The sequence below is a fragment of the Delphinapterus leucas genome, chromosome 6 (assembly GCF_059928025.1).
Source record: "Delphinapterus leucas isolate spDelLeu-1000000601 "Yukka" chromosome 6, BTC_Dleu_Yukka2, whole genome shotgun sequence".
Classification (NCBI taxonomy): Eukaryota; Metazoa; Chordata; class Mammalia; order Artiodactyla; family Monodontidae; genus Delphinapterus; species Delphinapterus leucas.
In genome coordinates, this window is record NC_143134.1 from 88663863 (window position 1) to 88690527 (window position 26665).

General features: G+C 41.9%; 1 protein-coding gene and 1 pseudogene across 2 annotated transcripts in view; both read left to right on the plus strand.

The window, feature by feature from the left end:
* The window catches only part of LOC111188012 (olfactory receptor 13C7-like), a 104585-nt pseudogene extending 98050 nt beyond the window's left edge, over window positions 1–6535 (plus strand). The window contains exon 5 of the transcript XR_016393589.1: window positions 733–6535. The product of XR_016393589.1 is annotated as an olfactory receptor 13C7-like (transcript). The remainder of the gene's footprint in view (window positions 1–732) is intronic.
* Window positions 6536–15905: 9370 nt separating this feature from the next.
* RECK (reversion inducing cysteine rich protein with kazal motifs) overlaps window positions 15906–26665 on the plus strand; it is a 73928-nt gene continuing 63168 nt past the window's right edge. The window contains exons 1-2 of the mRNA XM_022600214.2: window positions 15906–16068; window positions 25769–25827. Coding sequence (XP_022455922.1) covers window positions 15969–16068; window positions 25769–25827 — 159 coding nt within the window. The 5' untranslated portion in view covers window positions 15906–15968. The remainder of the gene's footprint in view (window positions 16069–25768; window positions 25828–26665) is intronic.

The window sequence follows — 26665 nt, forward strand, 5'->3', positions numbered from 1 at the left end:
ACATTGTTATAGAAAGGCCAGCCATCATATTCCATCCTTCATTCTAGATTCATCATCAGTCTTGTTTGTACTCACAATCCCAGCTCTACCTTTTCTTCAGCTCTACTTCACAATCGATGGGTGTGGTCCCTGTTCCTGGGTTCCACATTCAATGCAGAATCCACATAGTTCACAACACAGTCATAGGTTCATTCATCTTTTCCTTTGGTCGTTCCCATTCGGTAAGCTCTCCTCTTGTACTAATACTTTGTCTGAATTTATCACTTACACTGTGAAGTTTTAGAAATACGTGCTGGGAAGAGCATCCAAGTTCCTTATACTATTCTTGAGTTAACCAAAATACTTGGTTTCTAGTGTTGTTGGAGATCAGTTATTGCCCAATACAACCAATATCCTCCCACACATCTTTTAGTACTGCTTTTGCTACATTCCATAAGTTTTGGTATATTGTGTTTTGCTTTTGTTTGTCTTGAGGTATTTTCTAATTTCCTTTTTTATTTTTTCTTTGACCCAATGGTTGTTCATGAGTGTGTTGTTTTATTTCCACATATTTGAATTTTCCAGTTTTATTTCTGCTATTGATTTCTAGTTTTGATTGCAGTCAGAAAAGATGCTTGGCATAATTTCATTCTTCTTAAATTTGTTAAGACTTGTTTTGTGACCTAAGATGTGATCTATTCTGGAGAAAGTTCCAGGTATACCTGAAAAGAATGTATATTTTGCTGCTTTTAGGTGGAAGTACTGTATTGATAAAAGTTACGGAGGCTGAGAAGTCCCACAGTCTGCTATCTGCATGCTAGAGAACCAGGAAAGCCGAGGTATAATTCCCTCAGCGTCTGAAGGCCCGAGAACAAGGAGCTGTGGTGTCTGAGTAAAGAAGTTTATGTTCCAACTTAAGAAGAGCAATACTTGACTTTTAACTCACCTTTCTCAATACAGAGGGTGAGTGCCCTGAAGACTGAGCCAGTGTGCTACTCCTCTACATGTGGATGCCTCCCACCCCATCCTGAAAAATTAATGTCCGCAGAGACAGTCTCTCATGGAGTGCCTCAGGGCTCTGTATCCATTCCTGTCCTGTGTTGTGCTCCTGTCAGTGACTCAGATGAGGAATTGAGCATGCACAGAGGACAGGAAGCTGAAAGGACAGTAGCTTACTAGAGGCACAGTGAGGATCCAGAAGGCACACAGCATGTTGCGTCAAGGAGCCTAACCACTCTACGGATGAGTAGTCATCCTGAAATCAAACTCTAACTCTCCTCCCAAAACCACTGCAAAGTCCAGGCTGGGGATGATGGAGCTGCTGCTGCAGCTGAGGGAAAAGGATCTGGGGGCTGAGTGAGCTACAGGATGACTGACCAGAAGGCTCTGGGCTCTGGGTGATGTCTTCATAGGAATACGTTGACCAAAGAAAGGAGAGGAGGACGTGGAAAGGACGGAGGGAGGCAGCAAGAAGAAAACCTCCTCCAGGGCCTTCAGTATAAATGATTTGGGGATATTATCCCGGAACAGTACACAGTTTTGTTTTGTTTTTTTAATAAATTTATTTATTTTTGGCTGTGTTGGGTCTTTGTTGCTGCGCGCAGGCTTTCTCCAGTTGTGCTGAGCTGGGGCTACTCTTTGTTGCAGTGTGCGGGCTTCTCATTGAGGTAGCTTCTCTTCTTGCAGAGCACAGGCTCTAGGTGCATGGGCTTTAGTAGTTGTTGCACACGGCTCAGTAGTTGTGGCTCGCGGGCTCTAGAGCGCAGGCTCAGTAGTTGTGGCACACGGGCTTGGTTGCTCCGTGACATGTGGGATCTTCCTGGACCAGGGCTCGAACCTGTGTCCCTTGCATTGGCAAGCAGATTCTTAACCACTGCACCACCAGGGAAGTCCCAATACACAGTTTCTAAACTGAGTACAACTCACTTTCCAAACTTTAAATGACTTTAGGGACAAAACTGGTCCCAAAAAGGAAACTGAGACTCAAATTACCTTCTATAGGCAATGGCAAGTTCTTTGGAGATCATTCCTGGAGCACCAAGGCAAGTGGAGTGGGGAGACCTGGACCTTCATCCATCACAGGGACTGACAATCTCCCTCCTCTTCCTGCTTTAGACCCAGTGTGGCTATTTCTGATACGTGGCCTGTTCCCAACCCTTAGAAGAGTGATCACTCTTTCACATCATGTTTCTGATAAAGGCAAGTGAAGGTTTTGGTAAAAGGACTCTGAGATAATCATTAGCACAAGCTCATTTCTAAGAATAGGTCTGATTGTTCAGTGGAATAGGGCTCAAAATGGGGGAAAAGAGGTGATTTCAGTGGTATGGCAAGTGCTGAATGCAGCACAGCCCCTCATGGTGGGACATAATATCCTGAAAGACATCTCAAAATTATTTAGGAATTGTGCACAGTTCCTCTCAACTGTATGACATTTTTTGGGGACGCTATAAGAGTAGCAACGTTGATTCTCTATCATCTTATTGCCAAAACCAACTTATTTCTGAATATCTGGAGGGCATGGGGGAAGAACTAACTTTGTTTGAGGACTGCAGAAGGCAGAGCCGGGTGGAATTTGCAGGGAGGCAGAATTTCCTGTCTATAGGATTGATACTTTAAAATGTAATAAACCTCCTCAGCAACCAGAGAGCCTGCTTTACTCAAGTATTCCAGCTGAGGCCAGAGGACCATGGTCAAGGAAGTAGTGGGCCTGCATGCTTTGGGGGTGGGGGTGCGGTGGTTGGCCTGGGTTGACCCTCAGGCCTCTCCCATGCCTGGATCTACAGTTTTCTGTCAGCATAAAGAAAGCCAGAACTGAAGGATGGCCAACAAGGTGTGTTTTAGGAAGCCCTGAATAAGCAGGTGGCATCCACCCCATGACTGTTTCTATGACTATTTTTGCACGTCTGCTGAAAGAAAATATTTTGGAAAATCTTTCCAAACTTGAATTACTTCCAAATCAATTAATTGGGCTTAAGTGATGCCAAAGGGAAGCATTCTTTATTCTTAGGAAGGGGGAGGTTGGAACCATGATTCCAGTCATGAATAAACCAAATGGTTTCCTTCCTCCAGTGGAAGAGGAGCTGCTCAAGGGGATTCATGACATCCAACCCCTGGATCGGAGAAGGACTCTGACCTCGGAGGTATGGGGCCCCATATAGAGTTCCTGCAGACGCCAGCTGTGTGGGGAAGAGGTCAGGCGTGATGGGCATTCAGTCATCTAGCCTGACCTTTGCATTTAGGGGCAGAGGGGATAACACGGCTGGTAATAGGGCCTCAGAAAAACCCAAGGAGGGTGAGGTTGTCCTCAAAACCTGTCAGTGGACATTGCTTATTCTGGGGAAGTCTTTTGATCAGGCAAATGTCCAGGAAGAAATCACGCAAGTCTCTAAAGAATGCTTTTCATTTGTTTGTCTGTTTTCAAAAGGTCGTAGCGGCAGAATGGAATACCTGGGAATACAAAGTTAGGATAGTGTTCTCAGCCTTGTCTGGACATTGAAACCATCTGGGGAGCTTTAAAAAGTCCTGATGCCTGGATTCCATCACAGATATTTGGATTTCCTTGGCCCAGTGTGTAACCTAGGAAAAGAGGAGAATTAAGAGAACCATTATCTTTAGACCTCTGATGAGCTATTATGGGGCAGAAAGGGGTGACATGCTCTATGTGTCCCCAGAGAGCAGGACTAGGACTAAAACTGGGAAAATATAAAGAGACTTGACCCAAGAGACAAATTTTTCAGACGATAAAAGATGTATAAAGCTAGAATTGGCTTCCTAAAAAGGTGATGAGATCTTCATTGGTGGATGGGATCAAGCAAACACTGGATAGTAGCAGCTTGGATGTAAAAAGGAAAATTCAGGGAGACTAGATGTTTGGAGGTCCCTTTTCCAAGGCTGAAGTCTTTAAAGTCAGGGATGAGGCATTAGCCTGACTTCAGTGGCAATGGTATGAGAAGCTACCCAGGGAATTGGAGCTCTCTGGAGGCTGAGATAGTGGCTGTTAATGTAGCCTGGCTTCCCAGGGTATCAGTGCAAACTGGCCAGGACAGCACTACAGCCAGGGGGATGATAAGCGCCTTAGAATGCAACCATACTCCACAACACAGCTGCCCAAGCCCAGCCCTCAGGACCTGATTGGATGTCACCTTCCCCAGGTGGCCTTCCTGTCCATCTTGCCCTTCCAAAGTGACCTATCAGTGCCCCCTCCCTGGAACTGTAGTCTATTCTGGAGCCAATGCATCCTTCCCTGAAAGGCTGTGGATTTTCTGTCATGTGTGAGTGAGTCATGTTGGCTTGATGAATGGAGAGAGGAAGACAGGATGGCGTAAAGGACAGATGAGACGATGGCCTGGGACCTGGGCTGTCTATTACAGGAGGATAAGGGGAAGGTCAGATGTTTCTATGAGGGTAACATGAAGAGAAGAAAGCCTGCCAAGAGCTGTAGATTCAGGGCTGATCATTTCACCAGCCCTGGGCACCAAGGGAGAAAAACATGAAGTGAATCTCATCTCACTTTTCTGACCAAGATTTAACAAGATAACAAGATTTAACAAGATAAGTCCATCATCCAGCATATACCAGTAGAAATGAATATGTCTGATCAGGTAAATTAAATCACCACATGGGCATCTCGAATGTCTCTCACACAGAGAGTGGCTTAAGATGACAAAGTAGATTCCTTTCTAGTCCCCTGAATTGTACTGAGAATCACAGAGAGTCCATCCATTGTTAAAGCTGTTTTCCTTTTGCTTAGCAGAGAGGGCGTTCCTCACTAGCAAGCCAGCAACTGCAGAGTCAGAGGGTGCTGAGGTTGACCTGAGTTCCTGCAGGTGACAGCAGATGCACCATGGCCAGGTCCAATTGGACCTCCCCCCTGGTGGGATTCATTCTCCTGGGCCTCTCAGCCCACCCAAAGCTGGAGAAAATATTCTTTGTGCTCATCCTGTCCATGTACCTGGTGACCCTGCTGGGCAACGGGGTCCTCATCCTGGTGACCATCCTGGACTCCCGCCCACGCAAGCCTATGTACTTCTTCCTGAAGAACCTCTCCTTCCTGGACATCTGCTACACAACCTCCTCAGTCCCCCTCATCCTTGACAGCTTCCTGACCCCCAGGAAAACCATCTCCTCCTCAGCTTGTTTTGGGCAGAGTTTCCTCTCCTTTGCTATGGGAACCACAGAGTATGTGCTCCTGAGCATGATGGCGTTTGATCGCTCCGTGGCCATCTGCAACCCCCTGAGGTACTCTGTGGTCATGAGCAAGGCTGCCTATGTGCCCATGGCCAGCTCCTGGGCAGCTGGTATCATCAACACTGGGGTTCAAACATCTCTTGCAATACGACTGCCCTTCTGTGGGGACAACGTCATCAACCACTTCACCTGTGAGATGCTGGCTGTCCTGAAGTTGGCCTGTGCTGACATCTCCATCAATGTGATCAGCATGGTTGTGGCCAATGTGATCTTCCTGGGCATCCCAGTTCTGCTCATCTTTTTCTCCTATGTGTTCATCATTGCTACCATCCTGAGGATCCCCTCAGCAGAGGGGAGGAAAAAGGCCTTCTCCACCTGCTCTGCCCACCTCACAGTTGTGATCATATTCTATGGGACCATTGTCTTTATGTATGCCAAGCCCAAGTCTAAGGACCCACTGGGGACAGATAAACAGGACCTTGCAGGCAAGCTCATCTGCCTCTTCTATGGGGTGGTGGCTCCCATGTTCACCCCATCATCTACAGCCTGAGGAACAAAGATGTAAAGGCTTCTGTGAAGACCTTTGTATGTCAGAAACACCTGAGTAATGTTGCCTTGTATATCTAGAAAAATAGTATAGATGATCTTATTTGCAAAGCAGAAATAGAGACACAGATGTAGAGAACAAACGTATGGATACCAAGGGGGAAAGGGGGGAAGGGGGTTGAATTGGGCGATTGGGATTGACATATATACGCTATTGATACCATGTATAAAATAGATCACTAATGAGAACCTACTGTATAGCACAGGGAACTCTATTCAGTGCTCTGCGGTGACCTAAATGGGAAAGAAACCCAAAAAAGAGGGGATATATGTATATGTACAGCTGATTCACTTTGCTGTACAGAAGAAACTAACACAACACTGTAAAGCAACTATACTCCAATAAAAATTAATTTTTTAAAAAAGAAATTTAAATTAAAAAAAAAAAAAAAGAAACACCTATCTGAGTGACTGTCATGGAATTCCACGCTGCCAGAACACATGATCTCCAAACTCCTCAGTCCTCCTGGGGAAGTGGGAACCCAGTGTAGAGAAGGGAGTCTCCCAAGATTCATGTTGTGGACCATGTGAGTAAGACTAAAAAGTAAACTGGCCCTCCTCCCCTTGTTACATAGGCAATGGAATCTTCTATCTAAGAATCTAGAAGGAAAGAGCTTCGCATTTCTAGAAATGCTGGCTAGTTGTTGGCTTTGTGCATAACCACGGTGACGTCACATCATAGCTACTTTATGCCAATGAAATCTAAGATCCTCTGCAACCAGAAGCTGACTCTTTGTTCTTATAACTAAAAAAACAAAACTAAATGGGTTGGGATGAAAGTTCATTTAAGAGTCTCATAGCTGGTCCTAGCCAATAGACTCAGGGACCATCAAGATTCCCAGGGCGACCGTCTGGGGACCATGGCTTGTCCTGTTTGTTCCCAATTAAGTCTGATGCTTTGTTCCCCTGGGGGTTAAGTCCAGAACCCTCAGTATTGGGAAAAGCCCATTAACATTCCAAATTATTGTATTATTACAACAGCTGCTTCTATCACTCCCAGAGAAAACAAGATAGCTGTTCAAAGAGCAACTGGGGGAGAGGACAGGGAAGGATCAGCCAGGTCAGCATAGACTGGGGCTGAACCATCCTGCCCTGTCCATCTAGAGGTGCTCTCAGCCCAGGCCAGGCGGCCAGAAATCTGCCTTCCAATTCCACCTCCAACACCATTTGCCACTGCTGAGCGCTTGGCTAAGTTTCTTTCCCTCTCTGGACCTTAATTCCTTTGTCTGTAAAATAAGAGCTTATGGCCCATCCCTCTCACTAGACAATGAGTGTAAAAACACCTTGGGAAAAGCCCAGAGAGGAGTAGTTCATGGCTCACACCCCACAAACTGCCGCTCATTGATTAGGGATCTTCTCTGGGTTCTCTCCCCATCCTTCACAGATCATGAGCAATGGCTCCAAATTTCTAAGGCCACTTAGGGCACTATTTGAAGGAGACTTGGGTGGGCTGATTGTGGCTCTTGGATACCTGTGCCTGCTGCAAACCCGCCATCTGGTGGACATTTCTGCAAGCTCCTGAGGTCAGTGCTTCTGGAACTTTAACGTGCTCCTGATTCACCTGGGAATGTTGTGAAAATGCCAGTTCGGATTCATTGAGTCTGAGGTGAGGTTGGAGATTCTGCATCTCTGACAAGTTCTCAGGTGATGCCTATGCTGCTTCCCTTCGGACCACACTTTGAGTAGCAGGCTCTGCAAGATGTGCGACTAGGGCCAAGGGTCTGAAGGGAGAGGCAGGGAAGCAACTCCGGCGTGTGCCAAGTCCTCCAGCATCGGCAACCAAGGCTGCTCTCTCCACTCTGGGTGCAGCAGTTTGCCCTGTGACCTCTCTTCTCTTACAGGTCTAAGAAGAATTTTTGGTTTATCAGTTAGTACAGAGTGGTGTCTTCCAAGCTTCTTCCATGCTAGACCAGAAACCAGCTGTTCCCACTTCAAATAGCTCTAAAAGTGCAGTCAAGTGCAAGTGCAAATAGATACAACAGTGTTAAGTGCAAAATTAGAGGCATAAATATAACAGAGAAAGAAACGGATGTAAAATTTTGTGGAAAACAAAATTGTATTTCTAAAAATTAACCAGAAAAATATTATCAGTAATATGAGTTCAGAAAAGTTAAGGATAACTTCTCAAAAATCAATTGTATTCCTACATACCATCAGTATAGAACAAAAAAACAAAACAGAAATAATATCCTATTTGCAGTAGTAATGAGTACCAAATAATTGGGAAAAAACAAAATTCCAGACGTGACAGACTCTGTCAAGGAAAAAATGATGCATGTTGTTGGAATATAAAGGAAGGCGGAGTGACTGACCAGGGGCTTGAGAGTATAAATACAAAACAATGGCCTTAATTTCTAAGGGGGAAGCTCTCAACTAGTAACAAGTAGAACTTCTTTCATATGCATATTCTTGGTCTCTACCCCCCACCACAATGATTCAAATTTCACTGTGTCTGCGGTAAGGCCAATAGGAAACCTGGGCTTAGAAACGAAGTTATTTAGTGTTTTAAATTCCCCAGAAGCCAGGACTTCCTTGGTGGTCCAGTGGGTAAGACTCCGTGCTGCAACGCAGGGGGCCTGGGTTTGGTTAGGGGAACTGGGTCCCGCATGCATGCCACAACTAAAAAGTCCACATGCTGCAACTAAAGATCCCAAGTGCCGCAACGATGATCACACATGCTGCAACTAAGACCCGGCACAGCCAAAATAAACAAACAAACAAACAATAAATAAATTCCCCAGAAGACTGTACTCAACTACATAAATTGCTAGTGAAGGATAATTGAACGGGACTTCCCTGGCGGTGCAGAGGTTAAGAACCTGCCTGCCAATGCAGGGGACTCGGGTTCGAGCCCTAGTCTGGGAAGATCCCACATGCCGTGGAGCAACTAAGCCCGTGCGCCACAACTACTGAGCCTGCACTCTAGAGCCTGCGAGCCACAGCTACTGAAGCCCGCGTGTCTAGAGCCTGTGCTCCACAACAAGAGAAGCCACCGCAATGAGAAGCCTGTGCACCCCAACGGAGAGTAGCCCCTGCTCACCGCAACTAGAGAGACCGCGTGCAGCGACGAAGACCCAATGCAACCAAAAGTAATTTTGAAAGTAATAATGTTAGAGTCTTCCTGCCAGATTTGAACTTATTACAAAGTAACAATTACTGAATGTTTTTAAAAGTGGCTATTTTTAAAAGTTTTGTAAAATCAGTGGTTATCAGAGATACCAGAAAATTAATTCCAACTATAAGAATCTAATACATATGTCAGGTCAAAATTAATAGCGTGAAGAAGGAAGCACTTTTTAATAAATAGTGGGACAGCAGCAACATTCAATTGAATGAAGGTTTGCCTTTGATCCATACATCACACCACACGCTACCATAAACTTAGGATGGATTAGAATTAAACATAAGACACCATCATGATTACACAAAACAAAAAGAGAACAGAATGACATATTTATTCCAGCTGGGGAAGAGGGCATGATTCACTGTTCTGGAAGAGAAAGGGTTATCAGAATTAAAAGAGACATATTCGAACATACATTGCACAAAACTCTTGAATAATATGGTCTGATCAAACAAGAATCAAACTTCTCCCACATGGAGGTTTGCTGGGTTCTGCAAGTATTTGATTTGAGTTTCTTTTATATATACGTATATATATTCTAAATGACTTTTAATATGTAGTAAGACCATGGACACATGCAAACTTACATTTTGAGTTTTGGCACACAAGAGGCCACTACCACAATAGCATGTGTATTGTTGAGTTGACTCCTTTGCATAGACCTCAGAATAAATCTTTTCCTGCCATCTCTTCATATTTATTTTATCCTCTTTAAATGTGTCAATTAGAAAAAGTGTAATTCTGCACTGATCTTTTCCCTAATCCAAGCCTATGCTCAACTGCTCATTTATAATTGTACCAGGGAGTACAGATGTGCACTGTTCCCAATTAAGTGTTGGGCAAGGCTCAGAATCATCTGCTTGGTACATGTTCTCATCATGGTGTCATAGCCAATTGCACAATAACAAGGGAACATGTAACTGGTCACACAGTAATAATGTCACATTATAAATAGTATTGGGATTAACCATACATTTGGGGTGTTACTTCTCTGACTACATTTATGATAAGGAATTTGAGCAGTTATCCAAACTTATTAGTAAATCAATATTTTTTCTTATTTCTAATGTCTAATGGGCATTTTAAAAATCAATACAGTTTGTTTTTTAGAGCAGTTTTAGGTTCACAGCAAAACTGATCAGGAAGTACAGAGAGTTCCCATATACCCAGTCCCCACACACACACAACCTCTCCGACTATCAACATCCAGCAGCAGAATGGTATCTTTGTTACAATCAGTGAACCTACATTGATACATCATCACCCAGAGTTCATAGTTTAGAGTTCACTCAGTGTACATTCTGTGGATTTGGACAAATGTGTAATGACATGTATCCAGCATTATAGTTTTGTACAGAATGCTTTAACTGTTCTGAAAATCCTCTGTGGTCTGCCTCTTCATCCCTCCCTCCCCCTCTAACCCCTGGCAACCCCTAATCTTTTTACTGTCTCCATAATTTTGCCTTTTCCAGAATGTCACAGAGTTGGAATCATTTAGTATGTAGCCTTTTCAGATTGGCTTCTTTCACTTAGTAACGTGCTTTTAAGTTTCCTCCATGTCTTTTTGTAGCTTAATAGCTCATTTCTTTTTATTGCTGAATAATCTTCCATTGTATGGATGTACCACAGTTTATTTAACCACTTACCTATTAAAGGACATCTTGGTTGCTTCCAAGTTTTGGCAGTTATGAACAAAGCTGTTATAAATATCCGTGTGCAGGTTTTGGTATGGCCATGAGTGTTCATTAGTCAATATTGAAATTAAAATCTCTCAGTACTTCATTTTCAAGGTACCATCTTAATTTGAACAAAGAGTAGTCTGAGATTGCAAGGTGGGCTAGTTCAAAAACCATGACCCTTTGCAAACTACTCATCTGTATCAATCAGGATTTTCTCTTACAGCAGGCAACCAAAACAAAATACAGAAATGGAAGCCCAAACTGTGACTGCAATTATCATACATAATTCCAGATTTCAAGTTTTTGTGTTCATCAAAGTCTCATTTATTATCTTTGAATTCTCATTTATTATCTTGGAACCAGTTAATTATTATTAATTATTATAAATTTGAACTTAGAAAATAAATGTAGCACTAAAACACAGCTTTTTTCTATTTTGTATGGCAGGACTTTAAGATTTTGTTGGAAAAAGGATTCCACTGCTAAAAAATAAAAATAATATTTTTTAAGTTTGAAAATTAACGAAATAAGCAGGCAAGAAAAGTAGAGAATGGGGACAATTTCATACTCACAAGCTCATATCTTTAGAGGGCTCACTGGAGGCTGGCAGGATATTGTACCAGTATCACAGACTAAGGTCACAATGCTAAATTGTATAACGTGTTGGTGTTGGATGCCTTGGCATTAGGGCTTCTCTCCCTCCTGTGAGATCTCAATATAGGGGTCAACGGGGCTTTCAGATACACCGATTCTGCTCCAGGTCATGGGATCCTTTGTTTTCCAAGGCCATATTCACAGTTAGAAAATCAACAGAGAACATGATGGCACTTAGAAAATGTTTGCTCTGACTGGGCAGTTGCTTCCAAGCGACAATTTCTAGAAGGGCTGCACAAATCTTCGATGGACAGCTACTTGTCTCTGTGAGTCCCCTTCCTGCTGAATGACTAAAACTTAATCTCAGTCAATTCAGTAGGATCTCAGCTTAGTCAAGGCCTCTCCCCAACCCCCTCCCGAGTTTTGAGAGGAAAATACAGAGTCAAACCCACCAACTGGGACTGAGGAAGAAGGCAGGACATCTGGTCCTCAGTTGTCATCATCAATCCCTGTTGATACCTGCATTCTTACCTGGTGTCCAGTGTATAGACCATGCAAATACCAGCTACAGCCTCCTCATTCTGATCTTGAGGCGTCTTCAGGCTCTCAGCTCCTGCCTTGCCCCTCTCAAAGGGCATAGAAAACACTCAGCTCCTCTTCTGTGTCACTTTAGGTGGGGAGCGAGGAACAGTACATACCTGCAGCCATTTCTCCTCTACACTCCCATCATGCTCAGTGCAGTGGAACTTTATGAGGTGTGTCACTTCCCTGAGCTCCATGGGAAACGAGGCTCAGATCCCCTCTTATCTCACATTCTCAAGCCTTTCTGGGGTTCTGTGTCCCAGCCCACAGTAGCCTCCCTTCTCCAGTGGCTCTCCTCCTCCCCCATCAGAGGGAGTCAAGTTGTTGGGGAATGATGGGGGTGGAGGGATTGTATTGACTGACCACGGTATACTCACAAGTCCATTGTTCAGACAAATATTTTACACTCTCAGCCTTTTGGGCTAGGTTCTGATATCTCAAAAGCTTTTACTCTTAAAACCACTGTCTCTGGGAATTTCAGATGTCTTGTTTTTAAAACCAAAAAGCTAGGAATTATCTTCTTTGTCTACTTCTCTACTCTAATAATCATCCCTGAAGAAATGAATGCCTTGCTCTCATGTCTAGTTTTAGTAAAGAAATTACTGGGAATATACTTAAAATATATTAATATTTCAAAAAATTGGCCCACCATATATGTGTGTGTGTATACATATATGTATGTGTATACATATATACATGTGTGTATACATATATATGTGTGTGTATACATATATACGTGTGTGTATACATATATACGTGTGTGTGTGTATATATATATACATATATATATATATATACATATGACTTTATAAAGTCTTAAAGAATTCAAAATGGACCTATCCCTTATCAAGATAGGTCAATTTGTGATAAGAAAATGTGTTTAGGCTAAATAAACCCAGAAAAATTATTTCCATTAAAGATTAACTTCAGGAATTTACTATGCATAAATTCCCAAAACCAATGTATGGGGTCCTAGTTAATTAAAATCAGCAAAACTTGCCATGTTCTTAATAAAAATGTTTCTCTTCCTCTAGATACTAGAGAGAAATTTTGAGCTACATAAAGGAATGAAGAGCATTAGAAATGCTTAACATGTGGGTAAATATAAAACACATTGTTGGGACTTCCCTGGTGGTGCAGTGGTTAAGAATCCACCTGCCAATGCAGGGGACATGGGTTTGAGCCCTGGTTTGGGAAGATCCCACATGCTGCGGAGCAACTAAGCCCAAGAGTCACAACTACTGAGCCCACGTGCTGCAACTACTGAAACCTGCGCGCCTAGAGCCTGTGCTCCGCAACAAGAGAAGCCACTGCAATGAGAAGCCCATGCACCACAACGAAGAGTAGCCCCCGCTCGCCACAACTAGAGAGAGCTCGCGCGCAGCAACAAAGACCCAACACAGCCAATAAATAAATAAATTTAAAACACATTGTTTCTCATTTTATAATCTCTTATTTAAATAACTATTTAAAGCAAAATAATAACAGTGTGTGGAAGCAAAATGTATGATAACATTAGCACAAAAGATGGGAGGGGAAAATGGAAGTATACTGGTGTCACGTTCTTACATTTGACATGAAGTAATTATTATTATTATTTTTTTTTTTTTCCAGTACGTGAGCCTCTCACTGTTGTGGCCTCTCCCGTTGCGGAGCACAGGCTCCGGACGCGCAGGCTCACCAGCCATGGCTCACGGGCCTAGCCGCTCTGCGGCATGTGGGATCTTCCCAGACCGGGGCACGAACCCGCGTCTCCTGCATCGGCAGGCGGACTCTCAACCACTGTGCCACCAGGGAAGCCCCGTGATTATTATTTGAAGGTGGAGTGTAATAAGTTAAACTGTATACTATAAACCCCAGCGCACCTACTGAAAAATAAAGCAAAGAAGTAGAGCTGATAAGCCAATAGAGGAGATAAAATGAAATCATAAAAACAACACTCCAAACACTTTATTATTCTAAAAGAAGGTAGGAAAAGTGGAAAAAAGGAAAAAGGAACAAATGGAGAAAATAGAAAACAAATTGCAAGATAGATTTAAACTCACCCATATCAATAGTTGTATTAAATCAAAAGGATCTAAACATTCCAATTAAAAGACAAATTGTCAGATTAAATTAAAAAGAAAAAAAGCAACCAACTATATGATTTCTACAGGAAACTTACTTTAAATATAAAACAAATTAAAAGTAAAATGATGGGGAAATTATACTACACAAAGATGAATCAAAAGATTTGATGGGGTTTATTTATCTAAAATACTGAAAGATGTTTTTGAGCTCAGGACAAAATCATTGGTCAGTAACATTCTTTTAAAGTTCCATTTTAAAGATGACCTCTAAGCATTAACCTTTGTTTAGAATGAAAGATAATTACACCAGCACCGTACAACAGAACTATGTAAACGCCAGAGTGAACCACATATGTAATTGTAAGTTTTCTAAAAGGCACATTAAAAAAGTAAAAAGAATAATGGTGGCTACATGTTGTTATACGTTTGTCCAAACCCACAGAATGTGTTAACACCCAGAATGAACCCTCAGGTAAATTATGGACTTTGGGTGATAATGATGTGTCAATGCAGGTTGATCAGTTGCAACAAACGTACCACTGTGGTGTGGGACGTTGATAGTGGAGGAGTCTGTGCATATGTTGTTATGCTGAGAAAGGGGGTGTGTGGGAAATCTCTGTACCTTCTGCTTAGTTCTTCTGTGAACCTAAATCTGCTCTAAAAAATAAAGCCTATGTAAAACAAAAACAAGTTAAAAAAAAAGGTGAAATTAATGTTAGTAACATTTTACATTATTGTTTTCATACTAAGTCTTCCAAATCTGGTTCCAGCACATGTCAACTTGGACTTGCCACATCTTAAGTACTCAACAGCCACATGTGGCTAGTGGCTACCATATTAGTGCAACTCTAGGATTTTTGACTCTTCTCTCCTGGGGAGGAGTGGGGAGTAAGGTGGGATGAAGTGGTAAAGGTGACTGGGTCTAAATGCTGAGAACCTCTGACACCACGTCGAATAACTGTACATCATTCTATCTTGTAAGTAAAGAGGCGGCCTCTCAGAGGAGCAAGAGAATTGTTGCCACAGCAAATGTTTTAGAAAGATTATTGTAACTTATTCATGTTTTCCTTTTGTAAACCTAAAAGAGAGGGAATAGATACCTAAAAGACATACAAACCAATTTCAGTATATGGACATTGGTTGGAACTTGAAAAACTGTAAAAGGAAATTATGAGACAATAACGAAAATGTAAACTTACTGGATATTTAACATTAGGTATTTTAAAATGTAACTGTGGTTATGTTTTTTTTTAAAAGGAAGGGGAATGGAAAAAGGTATTAACATAATTCACAAACGGAAAAGAGAGGGAGAGGAGGAGGGAGAGAAGGACCAGGGTGGAAAACAATTTGATAGCAAGTGAATCCTCTCAAACATACCCCACAGGAGCTGTGGGGGTAAGGGGTGGAGTGGGGACCCACCTCCAAATTGTCTTTTAAAAGTCGAAACCCAACCTGACATTCAAGGCTCTCCATATTTAGATACAGAAGCATTTCTCTCCCCACATTTTCCTGATAGGAATAGGTACTTAGAACATCAAAGACACATTGAGGCTACACGTGCCAAAGAGCTTTGATGGCGAATTCGGGCCTCGGGCCCTTGTCAGGGGACCGTGTCCGCGGCAGATTCCCTCCAATTTCAGGAGTTGTCCCGGGTGGCACGTCTTCTTTGGGTGTGAGGCAGCGTCTGGCAGAAAGGATTTTAAGACCATTGAAGGTACGTGAAAGGGACAAGTCCTTTTGGTTCAGCCTTGGCTTATGCCCCAGTTCTCAGGCGAACTTGCAGTGTGACCTGGAGCAGATGGTCTCTTCTCTGAGCCTCAGTGACCACATCTGCAAACCTCGGGAGGACCAGGCGTTCCAAGGGCGGTTCCAGCGCTGACATCCTTCGACTCCCCTCTTGGTGAACGCTGGCTGCGGTACTCCGCGGCAGAAGCCGACACACAGCTGGGCCTTAACAAAGAGCCCGGGTCTCGGGCAGGTTCCCGCCCCCAGCAGGTTTCGGAAAGTCTGTGCGGCCGAGGGGCGGGGCTTCAGCACGCCGCAGCCAATCACCAAGGGCCCAGGCCGCCGGGGCGGGGCCTCCGCGAGCTGCGGCGGCGGGCAGGCTGGGTCCGAGCATCCCGCGGCTCCGGACCCCCCGGCCCGGACATGGCGACCGTCCGGGCCTCCCCGCGAGGCGCGCTACTGCTTCTCCTGGCTGTGGCAGGGGTCGCGGAGGTGGCAGGGGGCCTGGACCCGGGCAGTGCGGGTGAGTAACTGCTGGAGCAGCGGTTCGGGGCGGTCCGGAGCGGCCGCCTCAGCGCTCCAAGATGGCGCGGGGCAGGGGGCGGGGGTGCCGGCGACCCCCAGACCCGGCCCAAGTCCGGTGACCCGGGGTCCGGAGGTCCCAGCAGGCTGCAGGAGGAGCTGAGGCGGGACGAGCAGGACCCCCCTCCACGCTCGCTCTCCCCGCCCCGATCTGCTGAACTGGGAGCGGTGACCCGGGTTCGAGGCCTTATTCTGTCACCCATCGAGCAGGGGCCCCCAGCTCAGCCCTTATCCCCTCACCCGGCTCGGGTCACTGTACGAAGAGAGTGAAATGCCTTTGCCCAGGATCGTCGCGAGGGTCGGATAGGATTTATGAGGTGCCGCCGCCTTACCCCCGCCCTGGCCAGTTATTGTTGCTTGTTCCTTGACCCGCGGTTCAGAAAGGCCGACCTCGGGCAGCGAGCATTGATGGGCCCTGCAGCCTGCCTGACTTCTGAAGTCTCAGAAGAGAATAGATCCAAGCCTCCTAAATCCGATTCTGCTGCCGTTCGCTGTGGGTATGCTGTGTGTCCAAGACAGCGCTGGGCTCTGGCAGGAGACAGATTAAAATTCAGTAAGCTGACTCTTTGGGGGCTTACTGGCTTGAGGAAAGTTTAGTTCTTGCTCTAGAGGAATTAGACCACTAGTACATAGCAAGCTGTTCAGTGCTTATTGAGTGACTCTCACGTGCTGGGCTTTTAGGAGTTGTTGCCATCTCCTGCATTCCAGCAGCTCTGGCTAGGAGGTGGGGTGCAACAAGACATGAGCAGCTCGAATTCAAGGCAGAAGGGTCCAGAGGAGATGAAGGGCTGTGAGTGCACAGAGGGAGAGAGATGATGGATGATGGCCACCTAGGGCAGGAAGAAAATTGAGTGACGCCCCAGCTGCACTAGATATTAAAAGATGGCTGGGATTTATACATGCAAAAGTGGTGGAGAAGTGCATTGCTTACAGGGAGACACACCTAGAAAGGGCAAAATCAGTCTCAAGGTTATAAGGTAGCTTACAATATTAAAGGTTTTTTTTGTTTTTTGTTTTTTTTAAGTCAAGAGTATTTGGAGAAAGGAGAGGATTGTCAGGAACCTGGGGTTAGGTAGTTAATTATAATTGGATTCTAACAAGCTGTCAATTAGACAAATCAAAGGAGAGAGAGAGAGAATGCTGTGTATTTGTGGCTAAATCAGCTTACCTTTCTGGGTCCCATTTTTCTCATTAAGTTAAAGAAATTGAACTAAAGCACTTTCAAAGTTATGGTTCATTAGAAAATTAGTCGTCCATTCTTATTCTACAACTAGTCAATTCTGTGGGAGATAGGGTAGAATATAGTTAAGAATATTTGAACAAATTAGTTAGCTTTAGTCTCTTTGTGCTTTAGTATCCACATTTATTGTATACAGAAATTCTCATAGATTTTATTGTGAGAATTGAGGTAATACATGTATAGCATTTAGAATAGCATATAGTAAGCACTGAAATGTTAGCTCTTAAGGTTGGGAAACACTGTACACTGTACCCCTCTCTTATAAATTCACAAACACGTTAGATTCATAATAATTCGCAAGTATTCCTGTAGTAAAGAAACTTGTTGCTGGGAGAATAGAGAAATGGGGAACTGACTGCTGATGGGTATGGGGTTTCTTTTAGGGTGATGAAAATGTTCAGAACTGGAAAGTGGTGAGCACAGTTCTGTAAATGTACTAAAAACAACTGAATTGTGCACTTCAAAAGGATGACTTTTGTGGTATATGATTGTTAAAAGATAAACTGAGGCATATTAAAATGTTAAGAGTTTGAGCAAAAATTGATTTGAATTGGGCAGTGCCAAATGGGAAGTAACAGGAGCTAGGGGAAGGACTTTTATGGAAGAGGTGGAAACAAAGCAAGGAAATATTCGATTGGTTATAGCTTGAGCAGGTGCCTTATTTAGGAAAGTCCAGGTGGCTGTTTGCAATTGATTGTCCTTAGGGTTCTGATTTCTTAACCTTGGGGCACTATAGGCTTAGGTTTTGGTTTGCTTAGGTAGGCTACTGAGGCATTGAAGCTGCCTCAGTCTAATGGCCTCCTTGTTTTATTAATTTAACATGATTTATATCTCAATAAAATTATTATGCAAAGAAAGAAAGAAACTTGTTTGCTTAAAGAACTCTTTTTTTCTTCATAACACCTAATGCACACTTTAGAAAATTCTGGGCTAGACGATTTCTAAAGGCCCTACCAATTCAAAAAGTCCATGACAATATAGAGTTTGCATTGTTTGGTAAGAAGAAAAATTCCAAGTTTGATGTAAAAGTGAGATTTGTCCCTTGTACTAAATTCTTAGGCATATATTGCCTGGTTCCTTACATAAAGGACGTTGAGTAATACAATGGACAAAGGCTTCCACTGTGGATTTGTATAAACTGTGGAAAACGTTCTTCAATCCTAAACAAAAATTAAGAACACGATATTAAGTTGTATTTCATTGAAGGCCTGACTTATATTCCTGCTCAGACAGTCTTCTTTCCCATCTCCTTACCCCATCCAAAGCTGGGTACTCCTGTCTCCTCTGGTATAAAGCGTTACACAAGTCTCATCCGTTCTGACTTGGAGATTTTTGTTCCTGTTGGGGGAGAGGGGGTGAGGGAAGGAATCATTTGACTTGCTCAATTATTATTATCTCCTGTGAAGTTTGGCCACACCCTCCTCATTGGAGTAATGCCACACTTCCTATCCTGTGTACTTTCTGGTCTCCTCAACACCCCCAGCTCTCCTCCCCAGCACCTCTAGTGTTCCCTTTGGAGGATGAGATGGAACCCTATGCTGCAGTCTCAGGATCTGTGTGTCATGGCACCTGATATTAGCTCTGTTTCTATTTAAGATATTTTCTAATAGTACAAAAGAGAGAAAGATGTAACATTAAGGGCTAGGTTTCAATAAGTTGACATTTAAGAAATTATGTAATAGCCTAGAATCCTGAAAAAGAATGTAATGAATTTTAAGTTAGAAAAAGCAACCGCCTATCTGGAGGAATGTAATAAGAAGCAGATTCTCTTCCCTAAGAACTATCTTGGCCCACACTGTACAAAGAGCTAGAGTTGGTGATAGACCAGATATGACAGTTTATTCTGGTGTGCTACTAAAAGTTTCTATCTTATATCCATAGATTTAAACAGTCTTTCATTAACCATACTTTTCACCATATGCCACTTCTGGAAGAAAGTGGGATAATATCAAGGAGGTGGTTTTTATTTATTATAAATGTGTTTTTTTAAAAGAGCAAAACAGATACTACAGGGGTTTGTTTATTCAAAAAATATTTGCATGCTTACTATATGCCAGGCACTGTTCTACGTGCAGGGTTGCTGCTCTCAAGGGGCTTACTCTAGCAGAGGGGAGACAGACAATAACTATAGTTAAATAAAATGATTTCTGGTAGGGTTAAATATGCTGTGAAGGAAATACATAGATGGTAGCATAGAGCAACAGTCCCCAACCTTTTTGGCACCAGGGACCGGTGTCGTGGAAGACAGTTTTTCCACGGGGTGGGGGGCGGGGGAGGGGGATGGTTGAGTCGGTAATGCTAGCAGTGGGGGAGCAGCAGCTGAAGCTTCACTCGCTCGCGCTCCACTCACCTCCTGCTGTGCGGCCCAGTTCCTAACAGGGCCGTTACTAACAGACCATGGGCCACCAGTCCATGGCCAGGGGTTGGGGACCCCTGGCATAGAGGGGAGTGGTTCTTAACATAGTGATGACAAGAATGGCTTCTTTGAGAAGTTAAGGTTCTGAACTGAAATCTAAAGACCGAAGGTGCTGTCCTTAGAAAAGGCCCGGGTGGAGACCAGGAAGTACACAGGCCCTAAGGCAAGAAAGAACAGTAGGTCAGTACGGTTGCAACATAGTGAGCAGGAGAGTAAACCAGGGCTAGATGGTGCTGGGCCTTGCAAAAAGCCACATAAGGACTGTGGATTTTATTCTATATGCAAATAAAAACCAATGGACTTTTAAGAAAGAGATAAGTACTTTGATTTCTATTTTAGATCACGCGGGCTGCTGAATGAAAAAAAGTGATCGTAATAGGGTAGGAGTAAAAGCAGAGCTACTAGAAGCCCATTTAGTAGTCGAAGCAGGAGATAATGTCTTACCGTAGAGTGGTGGTGGAGATAGAAGAGGAGAGATTCAAGATATATTGCTGTTGGATTGGATGTGGGAAGTGAGGGAAGGAAGCAGTAAAGATTATTTATAGATTTTTACCTTGAGCAACTTAGTGAAAAGTAATGCTATTTACTGAGGTTGAGAAGATGGGGAGGACCAAGTTGGAGGGTTGGCAGGTGAGTCAGGAAGAGAATCAAAATTTCCATTTTTGTATGTGTTTAAGATGGATATTAGGAATAACTCCCCTTGGTCCATTGCTTTCTAAACTTAATTTCATGCCTGTAAGTATTCCATTCAGCAGATATTTGTTAAGGGGTTAATAGTGCCAGACACTGTGATAGGCACTAGGTATATAATGTGGTAAGCAAAAACAGACATGGTCTCTGCTTTCGTGGGGTTTAAGGTTTAGTGAGAACATCAGACATTAAATATCACCAAAGAGTGTATAATATCTACACTGCTAATATTTATGTGGTTATATTAGTACATATCCATTTATATTCTAAATCTGAATGTATTTGAGGAAAAATGTGATTTAGTCAAGTAACGGGTGCCGTAGAGCACATAGATTACATGAAGAAGACTTCAAGAAAAGTATTAAGAGAAACATTTTGACCATGGACTATACCATTGGGAGCCAGACATTAATATTTTCAGATCCCTTGTTTTACAGATGGGTGTCCTACGGCATAGAATGGGGAAGGGAATTATCTGAGAGTACTGGCTATTAGCATCTGCAGGGAGGATCTGAGGAGTCATTTGCTTTAGTTGTTTCATAATTATGAATGATAATGTGTTAAGGCTCTTCTGACCCCCAAAAGAACAGAAACCAAGGTTGCTCAGGATTAGGGAGCTAGTTATATAGTATCTAACAGGGAACACATGGAAATCCAAGCATAGGAAATTGAGCACAGCACAACCTCAGGAACTGCTGTGGGAACTGGAAAGCTGCCAGCAACCAAGACTACTTTTAGAGACAGTCTCTCTCTACCTCTCATAGAGTCTGTCTGTACATCTCTTGCATTTCACACTCTCCACCAACCAGCTTCCTCATTTTACTCATGGTTTCTGCACACCATAAAACTTCCTCAGCCCCAGCTCATCTTGACCTTACAGTTGCAGAGCCCACCACCAACTGGCTGCATACCTCTGTGCCTGTGCATATGATTGGGTCCAGCTTATCTTCTGACCTGGGTCAAAAACTCATATGATGTTTGCTAAATCATGGCTTGGTCACCGTGTGAAATATGGTATGGCAGTGGTATAGTGGGAGAAATAAACTTTTTGTACTTTATTTTCTGATTAAAAAGGCATTGTATAAATAGGAAATTATTACTTATTAACCAATGAATAAATACGAATTTTCAAGCTGAGCACTGTGCTAAATGGGTACAAGAAGTTTCTGTTCAATCTGGAGATACCATTAGTACACACATGAAATTATTAGAGTTAAGTGTTAAAGCTTCCAGTTCTGACTGGAATCGCAAGACATTAAATAACCAAAAAACCAACATAGCCTGGAGTTGTTGGAGAAGAAAGGCTTACTAAGAGTTGAGATGAGATTTCAGCCTTGAAAGATGTTTAGGATTTATGTCAGCAGGAAAGAGGGCACTAAGCACTTCAGGCAGAAGGCTGTGTTCAAGGTAAATGTAGGCTTTCCTTGTTAAAAAGTAATAAAATATCAGGGAAGGGGAGGTAAGAAGAAAATTTAGAACTGGAATAGCAGGAAGCCACTGTAGGCCCTTAGGTTAGAAGAGTGACATCATGAAAGGTCTATTTAAAAAATTAATCTGGCACTCATTGATAATAGAAGAGAATGAGCATAATTGGCTGTTGCAGCAGTGCAGTATGAGGCAAGCAATGGAGAAGGATATCCATCTGTCTAGATAAATAAAGCGGTATGACAAGATGTTAGCAGTGTTGAATCCAGGTGGTGGGTATATAAATAATCATTTTATTGTTTGGCTCTTCCTTGGCTGATGATATGTTTTATGTATATACACAAACATATATATCATTGAAGGGATAAATTTGACAATTGTAAGAATGCATTTATAAGTTAAAGTTGCAGTTGTCATTTAAATGTTTTTAAAGTGATTGTCTATTTCCAGGCCGTTTTAGAAAAAAACATTTGATTAAAAGTAAGATGAGATTTTTAAAATTAATGTATCTTTTTAATTTGAAATGACTGTCTTTTTTATTTGAAATGACTGTTTTCCGCTATCAACTTGGATTTAGTTTTTTCCCCTTCAATAGTGCAGGATATATATATTCTGTTCTAGTAATTCTCTAGGAATACATTAATTAGAAGGAATCTTTATTTTCTTTAGAAAAGAAAACAAGACTGGCTTTTCATTAACCAAATTGAATTGCAGCTTTTGGGAGGCTTCTGTGGCAAAATCTCTTTTAACTTCAAAAATCCTATAATTCTGTGAATATTTTAGCTTTAGATTAGGGTGTGTATTTGTTTTTTTTAAATGCTGGTTGGTCTTAGAAGTTGCATTTTTCCCTTGTGGCTGGAGCATGTGCTTCCTGCTTACTTGCCTATCTTTAGTAGACATGTGGTCCAAACCGGCAGACAAACCTTGATGTTTCTAATTATTGGATGATTCTACTCGCATATTTCTAGGTTACATTAATACCTTCTTAAACCCAATATACATGGCCTTTAGTAATCAGTTTTTGGTTTTTATTAATTTTATAATTACAGACTTTTGGAATAAGAATGCAAAATATGACGCTCTTCCTTATGTCTCTGATAAGGATAACACCTGTGCTATTTATTTTCATCCTGTCAATATCAAGTGTTATTTTGAACTAATTTACTTTTATCTGCTCAGTTCCATTTTATGAAAATAACCAGAGTTTTAAACTATTCTTGAAGAACTAGAAATTAGGTTAGAATCAAATTATAAAAACAAAACATTTCTAGAATTCACAATGTCTTCTCTTGTATAAACCATTAGGCTTTGGAGAGTTTTTTTGCACTCTAATAGTTCAGTGACCCAATTAATCCATTTTAAAAGCTCTAAAAAAGACAGAGACCTTTAATTGCCACATTAATTGCGTTTGAATCCTTTGCCCTCATTCTTAATGAAGGCATATGACTTGATATCTATTTGTAGATATTTATTTCTTAAAAAATATGCAGTGTTTAAGATTCTAGTAAGTTTTTGTTGTTTCAAAGAAAGAAAAATGTGTACTAATATAACGATGACTAAGGTTAAAAATAAAGTGTGGAAAATGTGATGGAGTGCAGGTCCCCTAGCCTGTTCTAGGAGGGTGGCAGTCCTCTCAAGGGAGGAAATGTACTATTACAGAGGAATGCTTGGTTGGGAGGGGGAAGGGCATTATTACCAGAAGACTTCAGGCTGCTCTCTTTAATCCCATTTTGTCAGAAATTTCAGAAGGCTTTTGGAAAGACTAGAAGGAAATATGTCAAAATGTCAACACACGTTCTGGCAGGACAGTGGGAATATTAGGTCATTTTTCTTCTTATTTTCCAAATTTTGGGGTTTCTTAATGAAAAAATGAATTATTTTAAAATTTTAACTTTGGTGGTCACTCCACTATAAATTTGACCTTCACCATTAAATAGGAAAAAAACAGGCCTTTATATTTTTAATAAAACCTTTCATTGTTATTGGAGTTTTAATTATGACGTGTTTTATGTTTCTGTTCTAAATAGACCTTTGCTCCAAGAAACTTTTTTCCAAAAATCCTTAGGCCCAAGTCAGACTCTTGTCTGCCTGACTGTTTACTTTTTGCTAAGCCTGTGCTTATTGGGACCATATGTTATCCTGAGCTATCTTTGCTCTTGATCAGCTGGATTTTCTGCCCTCCTGTGACCTTTGTTGTTGGAGGATAGTAGAAAGTGGCAACAACTTGAGCACTTCAAAAGAGCACATCAGTATCACACAGGAGACTCCCCCCCTTTTTTTCCTGCCTGTCTTCTCCATTCTAATGAGGCTGGGGACATAACAGAATCTTAGAAGAGGGGGTCGGCATGGTGTGGCATGGCAGGGGAGAAGGGGTGTTGTGAGAAAGTCTCATGAGTGACTGGGCCCTCCCTCGAGTTAAGAAAGCAACTACAGCCTATAAACAAGGAATTTTTTTAATTTCTGAAACTTAATGGAATTTCTATATGTTTTTCAGAATTTTAAAGTCAAATGTTTAGAACTTTAAGACAGCTTTTCCCACATAGTGTTAGAAAGCCAGCCCCACAATAGTCTTTTATGAAACTAAACTATAGTGATATTATATCACTATAATATCACTATATATCACAGTAATATCATATACCCTGTCATTGTTTTATGGATTAACAGTGATTGGTTTTGAACTTAAAGGAGCTGGTAAGAGCTAAAGAGGACCTTTTTTATTCATTCATTTCTCCCCAATACTAATCCTACCTTCAATCAAAAAAGCTCTGCTTTCACGTATACTGAAATTATATAGATTTCATTTAAAGAGATTATGTTGCATATATATATATATATAAAACCATTGTATTGATCTAGCTGCCTGAAATATAATATTTTTATGTCCTTGTCTCTTTTGACTTAGCAGTCTAAACAGGCACTGATCAATGTAGTATCTTTTTTTTCCAGTCAGCATCACTCTAGAATAGTAACATGTCCCTGCTGATTATCTCTATCACCAATTTATTAATTTCTCTGGGCCCATAATGCTGCTTGGCAAATGTTTCCTTTTCTCTGATATTTCTCAAATTGGCATTCTGAAATGTTAATACGTGGCATGAAAAAAAGTATTCTGTGCTCTGAGAAATCTGTCTACTTAGATCCCTTTTTAGGAGATTAATGATGCATATTAACATATTAAAGCCTTCATAAAATCCTACAGAAAAGAATTCTCTTTAATTTTTTAATCCTTTGTTTCCCAATTTATTTGAACATGAAACATTTTCTCTTGAGGGATAGATATTAACAATTCATGAAACAGTGTTTCATAGAACAGAAGTTTGAGAAACATTTACAGTTGCCTTCTTTATTCTCTACGATGGCTGTTCCAGACCTCTACAACCTCACCTCAAACCCAACACCATCTCAATCCTTTTTGTTTTCAGACCTAATCTCTACTTCACTGAGATAATGGAGGCTTACATGTAACATGTCCAAAACAAAATTCACTATCTTTTTATCATTTAACCTTACATTATAGGTATAATAATAGAATATAGCCCATAGGGTAATAGTGAGGGTTGAATGAGATAATACATAAAGCAAGCAGTAAAATTCTGGCATGTAGAAAGTACACAGTACCTAGTAACTGCTATTACTAAATGACAGTCTCCCCTATTAGGTTGTAAGCTTCTTGAAGGCAAAAACCATGTTCTCCAACACAGCACCGTCCTTGACTTGAAATAGGTACTCAGCAAAGGTTTGTTGAGTTAAAATGGATAGTAATAGTAATAATTGTTGAATAAATGGTTTGTGTAACCATCTGGCTTAGCTTAATCATCATGTTTATTTAACAGTAGGCAACATCAGGTGTTTATTTTTTCTCCCTAGGTGCACTGTGTTGTAATCATTCAAAGGATAACCAGATGTGCCGTGATGTATGTGAGCAGGTAAGCTTACATAATAATTGTAGAAGATATTATTTAGTATAATTGTTTTGGAGAAATCTGCTGGGCAGCACTTAAAACAAGTGTTCAGAGTTCACATCACCAATAATGGAACAAATTAACGTGTGTCTGCTGACATGATGGAGCACAGTATCTTAAGTAGGATTCTTGCCCAAAATACATAACCAGAATCATGAGGAAACAATAGGGCAAACCCAGATTGAGGGATATTCCTCAAAACAACTGCCTGTACCCTTCAGAGATATCAGTGTTATAAAAACAAAGGCTGGGCTTCCCTGGTGGCGCAGTGGTTGAGAGCCCGCCTGCCGATGCAGGGGACACAGGTTCATGCCCCGGTCCGGGAAGATCCCACATGCCGCGAAGCGGCTGGGCCTGTGAGCCATGGCTGCTGAGCCTGTGCGTCCGGAGCCTGTGCTCCGCAACGGGAGAGCCCGCAACAGTGAAAGGCCCGGGTACCGCAAAAAAAAAAAAGAGAAAGAAAAACTAACTGGAGATAAATCCTTTTTCATTGTCGTTAGCATTCATAGACTTTACAATCTTGACTATTTGCAGGTAATAATATATGTAATGATTTAAATTTACAGAGACATTAAATTACAATTGCATTAATTAAAGTTGTATTTGGAAGTGAGCCAACTAGCCTGATGAGTGAACTTGTCAACCCCTCAGCAGCTTTATTTAAAAGATGGCTTTGTCTCCATTTTATGGAATTCTGTGGAGAAGTTTTTGCTGCAGTGCTATTCACAAAGTTGTTCTTCACCAATATAAAGGGTATGGCATAGTCTATTTTTCATTGTGGTCAGTTGACTAAAAGCAGTTT